Source organism: Microtus oregoni, unplaced genomic scaffold (assembly GCF_018167655.1).
Source record: "Microtus oregoni isolate MIOR12 unplaced genomic scaffold, Mior012 000005F_ref0000423, whole genome shotgun sequence".
NCBI lineage: Eukaryota > Metazoa > Chordata > Mammalia > Rodentia > Cricetidae > Microtus > Microtus oregoni.
Genome location: NW_024543064.1, coordinates 22,410,755 through 22,428,057, shown reverse-complemented (window position 1 = coordinate 22,428,057; position 17,303 = coordinate 22,410,755). Strand labels below are relative to the sequence as shown.

Below are 17,303 nucleotides of genomic sequence, written 5' to 3'. Positions count from 1 at the left end.
GTTTCTTTTATTCTGTATGTCCCACTCTATGTTGGACTGTTTTGTGGCTGCCTGGCCCCAGACACTTCTTAGATCAATCATGTGCCTTAGGTCGGCAAGGGAAAACAGCTACAGGTCTTAACATAATTTAACAAATGTAGCATAAGGTAACACACCTTTCTTTACATAGTTAACTAATATCTGCAACATAAACAAATGTAACACATCTTTACATAGTTAAATAGTCAACTAAAGTTTCCACTTTTTAGTTTTCCTTCAATTGAAAGATTGCTTAGATCCTAGTTACTAGTTGTGGGTGATGGATGTGGTTTGCGGGTGGGGGGTTGTCTATTCAGATTTACAAGGAACCAAAGCGATTATTGAAAATAGTAACAGTGTAACAGTGGAAACCACAGATGCCATTGGAGGGAGACTCTGAGAGAGATAAGTGTCCAAGCCTAACACAGTTGGAAAACAATGTTGATAACAAAATGTCTTTTCAGAAAATTAGAAGACCTCAAGGCTGCCTGAGAATCTTCACAGTGTTTACAACTGTACCTCCCTGCCATAAATCATACCCAGTTTATGCATTGCTGGGTACCAAATTTAGGGTTTAATGCATGTGAGGCAACACCCTACCACCAACAGAGCTATATCCCCTGGTCTCAACATTCAAGAGCATGTTGTATTCAGAGAGTCAACTTGAAGCAAGACCTGAAATTATGTAACCTTGATTTCCACCACTTAATATAACAATACTTTGTTGAATCAAGTAGATAATACTTTTAGCCCCTTCAGGCCAGGGCAGTGAGCAGTGTTGCATAGCCATCTAAGAAAATACACAACCCTGGTGGAGCATGCCTGTAATCCCAGCATGCTCCCCATGTAATCCCCACACAGGTGGGGGTGGGATGGCGGGAGGGTCAGATCTCTTGAGTTTGAGGCCAGATTGGTCTACAGAGTGAGTTCCAGCATAGCTAAGACTACACAAAGAAATCCTGTCTAGGAACAGACAAAAAAACCAATGGGAGGGAGAGAAATTTGAGGGTTAGAGTGAAAGTAATTGTTAAATTCTTGCATGGAACGTGTTTGATGAGTAGTTACTATAAGCCCTGTACAAAACAAGCTACATTTATTGACTAGTAGTTCTGTATCACATGATACTTTGTGTATTAGTTCAACTCTCCAACGGTATTCAGAGGTGAAACATCTTAGTCTTGAGTGTAGGTCACTGGTGTGGTTAGCATCGGTGAAGCATGGACCCATTAGCATAGGTGAAGCTTGGGTTTTGTTCTTAGTTGATTTGGTACTTGTTCTGTAACCCAGATGGTCTTCCAAGTCATGGCAGTCCTTCTGCCTCAAACTCCCAAGTGGTGGAATCACAGGTTTGTGCCCCTAAGCGCTGCTTTATGTTTTTTTGATTTTTGATTCATAATTATATATTTTTTCTCCTTTATCTAGAAAGGTTTCTCTTTCCCAGTATCTTCTGGTCTTTTAGAATATTGATATTTGCTCAAGTTTTAAACCCATCTTGAATTTGTGATAAGACTATCTTGGGCTGCAAAGATGGTTCAGTGGTTAAGGTGCTTGCTGGACACCTGAGTTCACCTGGGCCCCGCATGGTGAGAGAAGCAACTCTCATAGAAGTTTTTTTTTTTTCCTGTCTTCTACTGCTGCCTCCCAAAACAAATAAAATGTGATAAAAATCTGTCATTAACTACCAGTGATTTTTAAGTCACTTTAATCAAACCTCCAGTTCCATTCATTTTGGCAACTAGACAGAATGACAACAGCTAATACTGATATCGAGTGGTTCTTGGAGGCAGAGGCAGGTGGATCTTTTTGAGACCATCCAGGGTTACACAAGACTCTGACTCATAAAAAACAAAAACAAAAAACAGCGCTTGTAAACACCTCTGACTTCATGTTCTAAGCTTAGTTAGCTGTGCATCTTGAAATTTCATTTTTCTTTATATTTCTTTCGACAGAGTTTGCTGTGCCATCTTGAAATTTCTTCCTTTCTCTCTCCTTCCTTTCTTTTTTCTTTTTTTTTTTCAAGACAGGGTTTCTCTTTGCAGCCCTGGGTGCCCTGGAACTTGCTTTGTAACAAACCAGGCTGGCCTCGAACTCAGGGATCCGCTTGACTCTGCCTCCAGAGTGTTGGGAATAAAGCCAAGGCGAGCGCTATCACCGTCCAGCTCCATCTTGAAATTTCTAATCACTTTTTTTTTTTTTTTTTTGGTTTTTCGAGACAGGGTTTCTCTGTAGCTTTGGTGCCTGTCCTGGAACTAGCTCTAATCACTTTTGAACAGGGTCTAGGCATCGCCATTGTGTTCCAGCCAGAGCTTGCCAATCAGGTTGAGGTCCTGCCCTCCATCCTCTTGGGCGTTCTGTTAAGGAGCTGTTGGACTTCTCCCTCGTATGTTACAATGGGAAAATGGAGGCAGGAAGGTACAATAAAGCCACGAGCCAGAAGGCTGGGAGGGGTTCGAACCCAGCCTCGGGCCGGACTGCGGAAAAGCCCACGCGCAGGCGGCCCCTCGTCGGCATCCCCTCCCCCTCGACGGCGGGCCGGGTGCTCCGTCCGCGCCCGAGCGCCTTCCTCCCTGTTCCCTAGGCGGCGGCGCGCTCTCGTCCCTGCGGGCAGGCACAGCGGTTGTGTGGCCTGCGAGTTTCCCCGAGTTCACGCAGGCCCTGCGGTTGGCATGGCAACGGGGCAACCTGTTCCAGAGCCGCCCGCCCGCCCGCTCCGCACACGCCGCTGCCACCGCCGGAGCCGGGGCCGGCGCCGCTCCCATGATGCACCGCGCCAGCCCAGTCCCCAGTGGGCCGCCATGTTGTCGGAGTGAAAGGTAAGGGGGAGCGAGAGCGCCGGCGAGCGAAGATCGGGGGGCCGGAATCCATCTTCATCCTACCGCTCCGCCCGTGAGTATCCGCACCCGGGTGACCCCAAACCGCGCTCCGGACTTCCAGCGAGCCGATGCGCCGCTCGTATTGGCGTTTGGCCGCGGTTGGCGGGGCGAGGAGGGTTTAGAGACGCCTCCGGGCCTGGCGGAGGCTCGGCGCTCGCTCCGCTCGTACGTGTTTGGGAGGCGGCAGCGAGGCCCTATTGTTATCCGCGAGGAGGGGGTGGGGAGCGGGCCGCGGCCGGGGCCCGGCCCGGAGCTACCGCCGGCGGCTCCGTGCCTCCGTGCGGCCCTGATGGGAGTCCCTGGAGATTGGCGTTGGCCGTTCGGCTCGGCTCTTTGTATTTCTTTTATCTCTCTATTTATTTATTTCGGGATGGGTTGGCGAAGCCCGGAGCCCTCCCTTGTGGCCGCGGAGTGGAAATACGGTGCTCCCGCGGGTCCCTTGGACTTCTGGAGCTTCCGTGGCAGCGCCGAGGGAGGAACAATACATCGCTTTCGAAAGCGCCGGCGGGCCCCGGTCCACGGGCGAGACTCCACGGTGGTGGGGAGTGGGCGATTTTTGCAAGCCTTAGATGCGGAGAGGTGGCCATCAGGAAGTTTCGGATCGCCTTTTGGGCTCCTGGGGTTTCTTGTGGCCTTTTGTTTCCGTGAGAGCGTGTGTGTTTCTTTTTCTTTTTTCTTTTTTTTTTTTGGGGTGGTGGTGCTCTTCCTCTTTGAGCCTCCCGGTTGTTAGTGTGCTTTTCTCTTCAAGGGGCTTTTCGAAAGCCTTAGGCAGTAGGAAAACCATGGTAGCTGCTCAGCGCTACAGTTTCGGTCCTCACGAACGTGGATGGTAAACACGGGTCATTTGTTTTCTCGACAGTACCACTCCCACGTCAAGTGAGGAACGCTCCTGTAGTAACTTCTCCCGAGTAGTTCACCCCTCCCCCAAGAACCCCCCCATCGAAGAACTCCCACACATCACCAAGAGAAGGCTTTATCCTCACCATAACTTTGAAGAATCGTTCGTTTTCATTGTGCAAATTACGATAATGCTTCGTTACACTTGGTCATTTTGCTCGGCCCATTGATGACTCTTATTATGAAGATGATTTATGAGGCCTTTTGGGCGTTCTGTTTTTAAAATCTGTTACTTCTGAAGTTAGGATTGTAGCTTTAGCTTTTAGTTTTGGCAGAAAAGTTACCAATGTAGTCCTCCCGCTAACATAAGCCGCTACCTTTGGGGTGTTAGTAAACAAAGTAACCATTTTGACCCATCCCTGATTGTAACTTTGTAAAACATCCTCCGTAGAGGATTCTTTACCTGAGCGCCTGGGAAGAACTACTGGGTTCTGAACTCGGAGTTAGTATTTTGCCTTTCCACGGTTGAATTCATCTTGTCCAAGGCCACAGCTTTTTTTTCAATTGGGATTTGTTTAGTTTGGGGCTGTGATGAACTGCTTTAAGATAAATTTATGTCCACAAAAGGTTGGTTCGGTGTGGTAAAATAAACACCTTTTAAACCGGACCGTCTTAGTAAAAAGAGGTAGATTAAGCCCTGCTGCTTTGTTTAGAGAAAACTCAATAATAGTGATATTTAAAAAGTAAAACCAAACTGCGGCTTGATCTTTACACAGTTTGAAAGACTTGGTACTTCATTGTATTGTTAAAACGTCTGTTTTTTAAATAAAGTCATTTGTAAGACAATTTATTTCAAATACTATACATAACTTTTAGTGAGCTTTCAGAGTTCCCTGAAAGGTAACATCAGTTTCACGGTTTCTGGTACTTAGGTAACTGATTATTAATTTTTGTTTTGTCAGTTCTAAGATGTTACAAAATTCTCCCACACACATGTTAGTGTTTCGATGTTGCTCACTTTTCAGTTGTCCCTCTTGCCAGGGTTTCTCTTGTCTGAGAAACTGCCTTGCCTCCCTAGGTAAAGCAGGAAGTCTCGGCCTCCAGAGAGCCTCACAAAAGCCAATTGTTGTGCTTGAATATTTTTGTAAGTGACCCCCAGTTATTTTTTAGAATGAGTTTGTTTTCAGGGACCAGCTTTTTCTTACTATGGAAATTCATTTTAGGTAGCTTTTGACATTTACTATTTTAAGAATTCCCTTGGAGATTGGGGCTCTGTTGCCTTGACTAATAGGTAACTAAATTTGTGGAATTGTCAGCATAGTGATTTGAAATTTGTTAAAACCTTCATAACTTTTTTTTTTTTTTTAGTTAGAAAGCTCCAAAAAAACTAAGGCATGGAGGAAAGACAAACTTACTTACTTTGGAAACTGGCAGAGAGAGATTTTTTTTAGTTTAGTGGCAAAACTTGGGCTTTGCATCTCTTGGCCTAGTATCTGATAGAGATTCTCTTGCAGAAGAAAATATAATATGCAGTCTGAGGGTAATGAGGTCTTTAGAGAGTCAAGTGAGGAGGCATTAGGCTGGCATTCACTTGGCAAAGGCTGGTGATGAAACACCTATGATTTTCTAGTTTTGTACTGAAGCCTAGACAGCATTTTATTCATGTGAGTCTAGAAGGCTAAAACTGTTCTAGTAAAGGTTCTGTTGGATGGGGTTTAATTGGAGGGAAGGAGTTCGAAGACTGTATTGGAATTGTTGATTTATACCAGGCTTTTCCAAAGTAGAGGTTTTTTTTTGTCTTTTTTTAGTTAGTTATTTTTATTTTATGTGCATTGGTGTTTTACCTGCACGTATATCTAGGTGAGCGTGTTAGACAATTGTGAGCTGCCATGTGGGTGCTGGGAACTGAACCTGGATCCTCTGGAAAAGCAGTTAGTGCTCTTAACCACTGAACCATTTCTCCAGCCCCCTTGTCATTTGTTAAGAGAATACGTAGTGGTGTTCCAGATTGGCCTTAAACTCTCACAGTTTAAATGTAAGCTGCCTTTGGAGTATTAGTGCTTCTCCTGCTTTAGTCTCTCAAGAGTGCTGGGATTACAAATTAGGTTTTGAACAGATTGCAGATTGCTTTGTGATCTCTTACTTATAGCTTCCAAACATGAATTAATTGTAAGAAGTTTCCAGGAGGTTACTTATCTAATGAGAGAACATGGTTGGAGACTGGAGAGATGATGTTCAGTAGTTAAGAGTACTTGGTGCTTTGCATATATGGTGTACGCCTTTAATCCTAGTACTCAGGAGGCAGACACATGGGTCTCTGAGTTCAAGACCAGCCTGGTCAACAAAATAAGTTCCAGGACAGTCAGGGCTGTTACACAGAGAACCTGTCTTAAAAAACAAAAACAAAACAAAAAGCACTTGGGGATGCTTTTGCAGAGGACATGTGGTGTTTTATTCCCAGCACCCACATGGTGGCTTACAGTCATCACTGACTCCAGTTTTTAGGGACATGATGCCGTCTTCTGACCTCAGACATTGCATGTACATGGTGCACATACATGCAGGTAAAACATACCCAAAAGAATAAAAAATACTTCAAAATAGACAACGGGGCTGGAGATATGGCTCAGTGGTTAAGAGCACTGACTGTTCTTCTAGAGGCTCTGGGTTTAATTTCCAGCACCCACATGCCAGCTTACACCTGTCTAACCTCCAGTTCTAGGGGATCTGATATGATATCTTCATATCAATGCACATAAAATAAAGCTGAATAAATTACTAAAAGAAGAGAAAACAGGTTTTTTACTTGTTTTGAGCAGTGCTGATATCCTTGGAAGTTACTCTAGTGGTAGCAGATAGGTGTATATTAGTTGGTAACCCCTTTATTTTGTGTGTACAAATTTAATTATTTGGTTTTTGAGGAACTTAAGTAGCAATGCTTCCTAGTAACATTTGATTTCTTTTTTTTAATATTTATTTATTATGTATACAACATTCTGTCTATGTGTATGCCTGCAGGCCAGAAGAGGGCACCAGACCCCATTACAGATGGTTGTGAGCCACCATGTGGTTGCTGGGAATTGAACTCAGGACCTTTGGAAGAGCAGGCAATGCTCTTAACCTCTGAGCCATTTCTCCAACCCCTAACATTGGATTTCTTTGTTGGATTTCCAGAGGAGTTTAACACCCTACGGATAACTAACTGCCAGGAGGGGTGGCCCACTTCTTTGGTGCCAGAAATCAGATAGGCAGATATCAGTGAGTTCAAGGCCAGTCTGGTTTCCTCGTGGTGAGACTGTCTCAAAAAACCAAAAAAGATAGAAGTTATACTACTATTAGGATTCTAGAACGAACTGGGATTGGTTTCAGAATAGCTTGAGATCTCTGCTTTTTAGATGGATGATGATAGCCTTGGGCTCCTCCTAACTTCTGTAATGTTTTACTGTAAAAACAGGGCTGCTAATGCTTCCCTTTCAGTGTTTCTGTGATGAGATAATGTCTGCCATGTATTTGCTACCCTATTCCTGTGGTTTTTACAGTTTTCCTCTGGTTTTTACAGTGAGTTTAGTCCTGTTTCTAAGTTGATCACTAATGAACGTGATTGCTTTGTATTTGTAGGTTACTAGTAAAAGTCTTGATTTCCCCCTTGTTATGAAACCACTGATGATCTTGGTTAGGATATATACTCTTGTCACACAAACATGTTAGATATTTTAAAGGGTCCTTTGAAGTTACAGGATCTAAGCCATAGGCTTTTTTAAAATTTATTTTTATTTTTTGTTTTATGGTGTTTTCCCTTTGTGAGGGTGTCAGAAGCCTTGGAACAGGAGTTACAGACAGGTGTGAGCCCCCATGTGGGTGCTGGAACTTGAACCTGCATCCAGGAAGAGCAGCCAGTACTCTTTAACTGCTGAGCCATGTCTCTAGCCCCAACCCTAGGCTTTTTTTCTTTTAATATTCATTCATTTACTTATTTATTATGTATACAATATTCTGTCTGTGTGTATGTCTGCAGGCCAGAAGAGGGCACCAGACCTTATTACAGATGGTTGTGAGCCACCATGTGGTTGCTGGGAATTGAACTCAGGACCTATGGAATATGGAAGAGCAGGCAATGCTCTTAACCACTGAGCCATCTCTCCAGCCCCCAGCTTTTTTTTTTTTAATTGACATGTTTATAAGTTTTTTTAAAGTGAAATTGGAGCGTGGAGGGGTGTCCAGGGTATTGAATCTAGGAGCATTTGAGGCTAGGCAAGCACTGTATTGCTCCGTTGAGCTATGCTTCCTGACTGTAAGCTTAATGATGCTTTCAAAAGTTCCTGGTCACAGTCCTGTTGTTGCATGCCTGTGATCCCAGCACCAGGAGGTGCAAGTAGAATGGCCAGCTTTGGCTACCTATAACTATCAAAGCCAGCCTAGGTTACATGAAGCCTCACCTTACAAAAATAAAAAAAGGAAACCTGTTTATTTAGAGACTGAAGTACATTTGGCTTAAGGAGAAACTAAGTTGAGTAGGGAAGCCATTGATTACATATTATTTATTTTTGTGATCCTAGGGCTCAAATCTAGATCTCTATCATTACTTTTTTTTTTAATAAATAAATATTTATTTATTTATTATGTATACAATATTCTGTCTGTGTGTATGTCTGCAGGCCATAAGAGGACACCAGACCTCATTACAGATGGTTGTGAGCCACCATGTGGTTGCTGGGAATTGAACTCAGGACTTTTGGAAGAGCAGGCAGTGCTCTTAACCACTGAGCCATCTCTCCAGCCCCTCTATCATTACTTTTTATTAGTAAAGCTTGGTTACGGTAGTGGGCCCTCATCGCAGCACCAGTTGAAGTACTTGCTGCTCGTTACCTTTATTTCTGCACACACAGGCCCAGGAGGTTCAGTTCAGGAAACTGTTACAAGACACTTTTCTTCTTGGTAGAGACTGGTTGTTTAGCCTTTTATACTGGAGTATATGGAATTGTTTTTAAAAATACAAGCATTAAACATCTGTTAACTGTTTGTTCTTAGGTGTTGGTGGAATGAGCGTTGCATGTGTCTTGAAGAGAAAAGCAGTGCTTTGGCAGGACTCTTTCAGCCCCCACCTGAAACATCACCCTCAAGAACCAGCTAATCCCAACATGCCTGTTGTTTTGACATCTGGAACAGGGTCGCAAACGCAGCCACAGCCAGCTGCAAATCAGGCTCTTGCAGCTGGGACACACTCCAGCCCTGTCCCAGGATCCATAGGAGTTGCAGGCCGTTCCCAGGACGACGCTATGGTGGACTACTTCTTTCAGAGGCAGCATGGTGAGCAGCTTGGGGGAGGAGGAAGTGGTGGAGGCGGCTATAATACTAGCAAACATCGATGGCCTACAGGGGATAACATTCATGCAGAACACCAGGTAAAAAAAGTTCCCTATTTCAGCTTTAAGACTCTCTAATCACTATCCGCTTAGGCTGTCTGCTTTTAATGACTTTCTTAAACTCTTTGATTGCTTATTTAGTTTGTTGTAATCAAGAGTCACTTCTTGTAAAGAATGGTTGTTCATTGTAATTGCCACTGGGTTATTTACCATTCTGGTGTTATATAGTAAATCCACTAAAGAAATCTTAAGACTGTTTTAATGTTCACAATGCATTTCTAGGAATATTGTTAACAAAATATCTGTTTTTCACCATTGATATGCTTTTAAGAATTGTTTGGATTTAAATCAGAGCCTTTCTATTGGCTTGGGTGATTTATCTTTAAGATGCTATTGTTTGGAAGCAATGTGAGAATGTTTAAATTCCCAGGAAGAATTAAACTTGATGGTTGTTGCAAATGGAAAATTAAAGGAATATTGAAATAAAAAGATTTTATGGTTGAAAGTAAGGGAAATTAAGAAATCATCTGCTCATTTGAGGTTTGTTTGAAGTGGAACTGATGAGTGCCCAGTGTAAGGGTTGGTTGTGTCTTAGGTCCCTCTTCCAAGGTTTCTCTGGGTAGCCCTGACTATCCTGGAATTTGCTCTGTAGACCAGGCTGGTTTTAAACCCAGAGACAGCCTACCTCTGCCTCCTGAATGCTGGGATCAGAGGTGTGCACCACAAACTGGTGGTTTTACTTTCTTATTCAGTAGAAATGTATTGAGCAGGTTGATCGTAGATCTTTGTTTTACTGGTGTAGGTATATGTAGGTGAGGATGCTAGTGATAAGACAAAGGAAATATCTTCCGCTCCTGAGTCATTTTTATTTTTTAAAGATTTATTTATTGTGTGTACAATGTTCTGCCTGCATATATGTCTGCAGGCCAGAATAGGGCACTAGACCTCATTACAGATGGTTGTGAGTCACCACGTGGTTGCTGGGAATTGAACTCAGGACCTCTGGAAGAACAGCCAGTCCTCTTAATCTCTAAACCATCTCTCCAGCCCTCCTGAGTAATTTTTAAGTTTTATTTTGTACTTATTGCAAAGTACTTCATTTGTTTACTGTTAATGCAGTGCATCCCTTTTTTCCTTGGCAGTACTGAAGATAGAACCCTAGTCCTTTGAGCTTCATAGCCAATATCTCTATTTCTGAAAAACTACATCCTCAGAATTTTTTTTAGAGACTTGAAGGTAGTAATTAAATGTACGCATCTCTTTGAGGCCAGCCTGGTCTACAGAGAGAGAGTTCTAGGATAGTTAGGCTACACAGAGAAGCTCTGTTTCCAAAAAAAAAAAATTTTTTTTCCTAACTTAGTATTCTATTATGTAGGTAGACTTTAGCATGTAGGAAACTTTGGGTCTGAGTTTGATGTCACGCGCCTTTAATCACAGTATTTGGGATATGCCAACACCCTGTTTCAAAAACACCAAAAATAAAACATGGGAAGAAATCTATTTGTTCCATGATTATCTAGCCTTTTGGTCTTTCAGTAAGGTTGTAGAAAACTGACATGGTAGAGGAAAAGGACTTGAATGCCAGGCCAAGATGTGATTCTCTAGGCAGCATTGTTTGGCATGGCTTTTATGTAACCTTGGTAGTGTTCTAATGAGAAATGGGTAAGGACCATGTTCCATTGGACAACATTTTGAGGATTTTTCTTCTTTCTATTTTATTTTTGCTTTTTGAGACAGGGTTTCTGTTGTGTATCCCTAGCTGACCTGGAACTAGTTCTGTAGACCAGGATAGCCTTGAATTCACAGAGATCCTCTGCTTCCTGAGTGCTGGGGTTAAAGGCGTGTGCTACCACCGCCCTGCGAGTGTTTTGCCTCATGTATGTATGAGTATGATGTGTGAGCCTGATGTCTGTTGAGGTTAGAAGAGGGTGTTACAAGGGACTGGAGTTACAGATGTTTGGTTGTCAGTACAGTGGGGGTGCTGGGGACTGAGCTTGAACCTGTACTCTTAACCATTGAGCCATCTCTCCAGCCCCCACCCTCTAATTTTTTCTTTCTTTTCTCTTCTCTCCTCTCTCTCTCTCTCTCTCTCTCTCTCTCTCTCTCTCTCTCTCTTTTGAGACAGGGTGCTCTGTGTAGTCCTGACTGCCCTGGGACTCACTTTGTAGACCAGGTTGGCCTTAAACTCAGATCCACCTGCCTCATCCCTGCCTCTGGAGTGCTGAGAATAAATCACACCCAGCTCCTCCCTTTTTTCCCCCTTTTTTGGTATTGTCTCTGTAGTGCAGGCTAGCCTAGGACTGTCAATTACTGTGCCTCAGCCTTCTGAGTGCTGGAGTTCCAGGTGCAACCTGTTCTGGATAACAGCTTGAACAGATACATGAAGTATAAGCATGAGAGACTGAGGTGTAACTCAGTGGCAGAAGCTTGCTTAGCATGCTTGAGGCCTGGGTTTGAACCCCAGCAGTGCCAGAAACCTTACAGAAAAAGATAGGGAGCTGAGATGCGTGGCATTGTGAATTACAAATGCTGGGGTCCTGGTTCATGAAGTAACAGGACAAGTAGGTACTCTAACATGTTGAGTTTAGGTAAAGATGGGATGCAGTAGGTAGATGCTATATGTGGAGAGGTGTCAAGCTAAGACTACATGTTTGGGTGGCACCTTTGGAAAGGCAAAGCAGAAAAAGCCCCTTATCTCTTGACTTGGTCAAATGTTTAGAAATCCTACATAGCCGGGCGGTGGTGGCGCACGCCTTTAATCCCAGCGCTCGGGAGGCAGAGGCAGGCGGATCTCTGTGAGTTCGAGACCAGCCTGGTCTACAGAGCTAGTTCCAGGACAGGCTCCAAAGCCATAGAGAAACCCTGTCTCGAACCCCCCCCCCCCCAAAAAAAAAATCTGTGCTATAATCCTGGTGATGGCAGTGCACAACTTTAAATACCAGCACTTAGGAGACAGAGGCAGACAGATCTTTGAGCTCAAAAGGCAGCTTGGTCTACACATTTCTAGGACAGCTGGAACTACACAGAGAGACTCTGTCTTGAATTTCCCGTCAAAAACAAAAAAGCAAACCTCTGTGTTACAGACCTGAAGCTTCTTATATTGACTTTCCTTGTCTCAGGGTGGTGCATAAAAGATTCAAACTTAGGATATTTTTGCAAAGCGAGCAGATTAGACTCTGGATCAGTTGATAGCAGAGCTCTGAAATCTAAGATCTGGTTGCGCAAGTCACCAAATGTTTTCTTTAAGGTTTACTCTGCTTGTCTGAAGTGAACCCTATAATGAGTATCATATCTGATTTAGCAGGCAGTTTGTTTAGCAAAGCAGTTAGAAATCAGTGGCAAACCTGTTTACTACACAGGGTCCTAAACCAGCGCTTGGCTTGGAGTTAACTAACAGTCAGCATCACACTGGAGTGGGGAGTTAACTAACAGTCAGCATCACACTGGAGTGGGGAGTTAACTAACAGTCAGCATCACACTGGAGTGGGGAGTTAACTAACAGTCAGCATCACACTAGAGTGGGGAGTTAACTAACAGTCAGCATTACACTGGAGTGGGGAGTTAACTAACAGCATCACACTAGAGTGGGGAGTTAACTAACAGTCAGCATCACACTGTAGTGGGGAGTTAACTAACAGTCAGCATCACACTGTAGTGGGGAGTTAACTAACAGTCAGCATCACACTGTAGTGGGGAGTTAACTAACAGTCACCATCACACTGGAGTGGGGAGGGTACCCCAGTAATGCACAGTGGTAGAGAACTCTGGGGCTGATACGTAGTTACGGGGAATCCACATACTTACACAGTAATTATTGTGTTGTAATGTTGTGGCCCCCTCCATTGGTGTAGTTGATAGCATCTTACTCTGACCTGGCACTTGATGGGGATCCTCTTGCCTCTTTCCTGAGCGCTGGGATGACAGCCATGTCTGGCTTGGTTTTGGTATTTGCCTCACTTTTTGGAACGAACTAATGTAGGGCAGAGGTTTTTGTGCCTTTTCCCCTGGATGTGTTCTTTTAATTTTTTAACTCAGGTAAAAACAGCTGTTTAATTTTGCCCTCAGGTAGACAAGTGGGTCTTCCAGCTTAGCTGTCCCAGAAATGACAGGCTAAAGGTAGACACCTTGTGAAAGGAGTTGCAGAGTATAGGGGAGGGCTGTGCAGGGGTGTGCGATCTAAGCCAACTTGGACTAGACTGAGACCTTGTTTTTGTTTTTGTTTTTAAAGGCAGCTGAGGTGGCCAACTCCTGTTATCCCAGCACTGAGCAGGAGGAACACTAGAACAAAGAGACATGACTAGGTAGGGACCCTGCTCTTTTCAGCCACTGTTACAGGTGAGGGTGAGAGGATGTGCGATCTCAGGTAGGTTGAAGTAAGCGTTTTTGAGAGCCAGACAAGTTCTAGGCACTGAGTTCTGTAGTTCCTGGATTTGATCCTTCCAGTTCTGTGAGGTAGCTTATTTCTAGGGACAAGAGACTGAAGCTTAGCCATGAGGCAGTTTCTAATGCTAGTATTACAGGAACATACCACCACCGTGTCCAGCAGTCTAAGTGTGGGTGCAGTTGTAAGCTCTTGGTAGATAGAGTTCTGCCTTCCCAGGAAGATATGCTAGACCTCAGAGAACTGTTGGAACAAAGTAGCACATTCTTAGGCCAATGGATTGCTTTACTGGGATGGTAGAGACCATAAACTCCACAGTAGATAAATACAAACGATGTTGACTGTTGTCTCATCCAAATGTGACTGAAGACTTGTTTTGTGTTTGGTGTATGTTCTCTTTTTATGAGGGATGGTTATGTCTAAGTAGTAATTTTTGGGAAGTTATTTATCTCTGTAGAGATAGGGTCACAATATGAAGTGACCAGTGCCTGCTACTTCAGTGCCTGCTACTGTACTACTGGTTATTCATTTTTTGGGGGGCTGTTTACTTTTCTTTTTCTTCTTTTCTTTCTTTGGTTTTCAAGACAAGGTTTCTCTGTGTAACAGCTCTGGCTGTCCTAGAATTCACTCTGTAGACCAGGCTGTTTTGTGTGATAATTTTGTTTTGTTCTGCCAAATAAAGCTTACCTGGGGATCAGCTAGCCACTACTTAACCACAGAAGTGGGGGCAGTGGCAATTCAGGAAGTAGAGACAGGAAGTGAGGGCCGCTGCCAGTTCTGATCTTCCAGGTTTTTACTCTGGGGGTTTCTCTGCTTATCTCTGGCTGTCCTGGAACTCTCTCCGTTGTCAGGCTGGCCTTGAACTCACAGAGGTCCACCTGTCTCTGCCTCCTGGAGTGCTGGGATTAAAGGTGTGTTTTAAAATGACTTTTTTTGGCATAACTGATCAATTTGCTTTTCATTTTATTATCATTCATTTGTTTTGAAGACAGTCTATTCTCACTCTGCAGCCCTAGCTGGCCTGAACAGGCTGTGTAAATCAGGCTGACTTTGAATTTACAAACATCTGCCTGTTTCCTGAGTGTTGTGATTAAAGGTGTGCACTAAAGCCCAGTTATGGGACAAAATAAAATCAAATTGGTAATTTGCTTTTCATCAGAGTGGCTGTGGTGGAATTTACTATGCCAAGGGACTTTAGATTCATGTTCCTCCCTTTTGTGAAAACTTTACATTTTAACCTTTTTTTAAAGTTTGTGTTTTGCCTCCATGTAAGTGAATCACACACATGAAGTACCCACAGTGCCCACAAAGGCCAGAAGAGGGCATCAGATCTCCTGGTACTAGAGTTAACACAAGATTATTAGCAGCCATGTGGGTGCTGGGAACAACCAAACTGGGGTCCTTTTTTAATAGTAGCAGGTGTTTTTAACTGATGAGCCATCTTTCCAGTCTATATTTATTTATTTTAAGTGATTTTATTTCTGAGATGAAAGTCTTGCTATTTTGCCCAGGCTAGCCACAAGCTCAAGATTTTTTTGCTTCTCAAGTAACTGGTATTACAAGAGCATATTATATATACAACACTAGTATAACACTTGGCTTTTCCACTTTATAATACTGAATTCTTTAAGGACAGGAATACACACACACACACACACACACACACACACACTTGAAATAGAGGAAACATTTTATAGTCCATGGGTTATTCACATAAACTTAAGTAGCTCTGTCCTGGCCATAGTGCCATGGAGCATACTTCATGCAGTTTTTCCTGTGGTTTTGGTACTAGAATCTGTTGTAATTCTCACTGATCTGGAACTAGTTTTGTAGGCCATGCTGGCTTCAAACTTCAGAGATCCTATAATATTCCCCCTATAAATAAAGTGGGCATGGTGGATCTAGTCTCTAATCCCAGCCTTCAGTAGGTTAAGGCAGAAGAATACTGAGTTGGAGGGTAGCCTGGGCTTCATAATGAATCTTTGTGTTAACCCATGCCCCCCCATATGAACCATAAAAGATTATAATTTTCTGCATAACTTGGTTTAATAAGTAAAATTTCTATATTTGATTTATTTTGAATCTTCAAAACTCTCGTTTTTGGACTCAGTGGAAGTCTCTGGAGGAGAATGAGGAAAAGTGAACTTGGTAGTGGGTTGTAAAGTAAGTCATTAAGGACAGACAGATAGACAGACACTACTTTTAGACATCAGTAGCAACTATATTGCACACATTATAGTATCCAAAACAAGCCATTAAGATGACAAATTTGAGGGCTGGAGAGATGGCTCAGAGGTTAAGAGCACTGGCTGCTCTTCCAGAGGTCCTGAGTTCAATTCCCAGCAACCACATGGTGGCTCACAACCATCTGTACTGAGATCTGGCACCCTCCTCTGGCGTGTGGGCATACATCAAGGCAGAATGTTATATACATAATAAATAAATCTTTGAAAAAAAATAACAAAATCCTTGAAAAAAAAAGATGACAAATTTGAGAATGCTATAAAAGAGCTATCTTTTTCATATAAATAAGTTATATTTTAATAGTCATTTTGAAGATTCAGGATTATTTTTTCTGACTAGCATTGAAAATTTCATCTTGTAAAACTAAAGGTTAAATCTTTGACATGTGATTGTTGTACTCTTATTGTGAAATCTATTTTCTCTGTAAAATGCTGGGAGATAAAGTAGGTGATGAAATAGGGGAAACATTGTAAGATCCATGGTTGAACTGTGGCCTTTATATTGGGTTATCCACACAGACCTAAGTAGCTCTGTCCTGGCCATAGTGCCATGGAGCATATTTTGTGGGGTTTTTTCCTGTGGTCCTTGGTTCTAGAATGTTATTCCTTGTAAATTGGCATGATAAGGAATGATCATAAATGGGCAGGCAGAACTCTGGATGGAATGGCTTCAGTGGCCCTCTTTTTCTTTGTTTGGTGTGGGCATCTGATGATGTACGAAGATGCTTGTTTCCTCTCCAGTGCTGCAAAGTAAAGTAACTCTGACACCTTGTAATTAGAGTCGACTTTTGGTGTAGATTGCTTAGGTTCTTTAGCATTTGGACCAGTAGCATTTGAATGAATAATCCATCTTTCATATTTTGTATCCTCTTATCGCTACACTCTCACCCTTTGTATTCTAAACTTCCAAGATTTAACATTAGGTATTTGGTTACAAGGATGATCAGTCCTTTTGAGTATATACTCTGAAGAATTATATGGGTCCAGTGGTCCTGGTGTGTGCACTCATGTCCCTTCAAATATTGTCCTAATGCTGTAACTTGATATGTATGCTTTTTGGGCAACACCTTGTTTCAAAAAGCTTTTGGTAAGGTATTGAAGGAAATTATAATAGATAGTCATGCGATGTCACAGTGGAGAATAAAATGACATAATCCAGAATTTATTTTGAGTTCAGGGACAGTCTGCGCTATATAGGAGATCCTGTCTCAAAATTAAAAACAAATAAACCAAAAATGCATGGAAGTAATGTATACCACAATTACAGTTTGGTGAAGAAAAGAGAATGGAATGAATGGTTTTCTTTTTCTTTTTTTGAGACAGGGTTTCTCTCTGTACCCTTGGCTGTCCAAGAACTAACTCTGTAGACCAAGCTGGTCTAGAACTCACAGAGCCGACCTCTGCCTCTGGAGGCGTGGTCTACCACTGCCCCGGGTGGTGGTGGCGCACGCCTTTAATCCCAGCACTCGGGAGGCAGAGGCAGGCGGATCTCTGTGAGTTCGAGACCAGCCTGGTCTACAAGAGCTTGTTCCAGGACAGGCTCCAAAACCACAGAGAAACCCTGTCTCGAAAAACCAAAAAAAAAAAA

General features: G+C 43.0%; 1 protein-coding gene across 12 annotated transcripts in view; it reads left to right on the top strand.

The window, feature by feature from the left end:
* Nucleotides 1-2,803: 2,803 nt before the first annotated feature.
* Nucleotides 2,804-17,303, top strand: part of Pum1 (pumilio RNA binding family member 1) — a 117,813-nt gene continuing 103,313 nt past the window's right edge. For all 12 annotated transcript variants that reach the window (XM_041651636.1, XM_041651635.1, XM_041651634.1 and 9 more), the window contains exons 1-2: nucleotides 2,804-2,904; nucleotides 8,757-9,130. In XM_041651636.1, coding sequence (XP_041507570.1) covers nucleotides 8,768-9,130 — 363 coding nt within the window. In that variant the 5' untranslated portion in view covers nucleotides 2,804-2,904; nucleotides 8,757-8,767. The remainder of the gene's footprint in view (nucleotides 2,905-8,756; nucleotides 9,131-17,303) is intronic.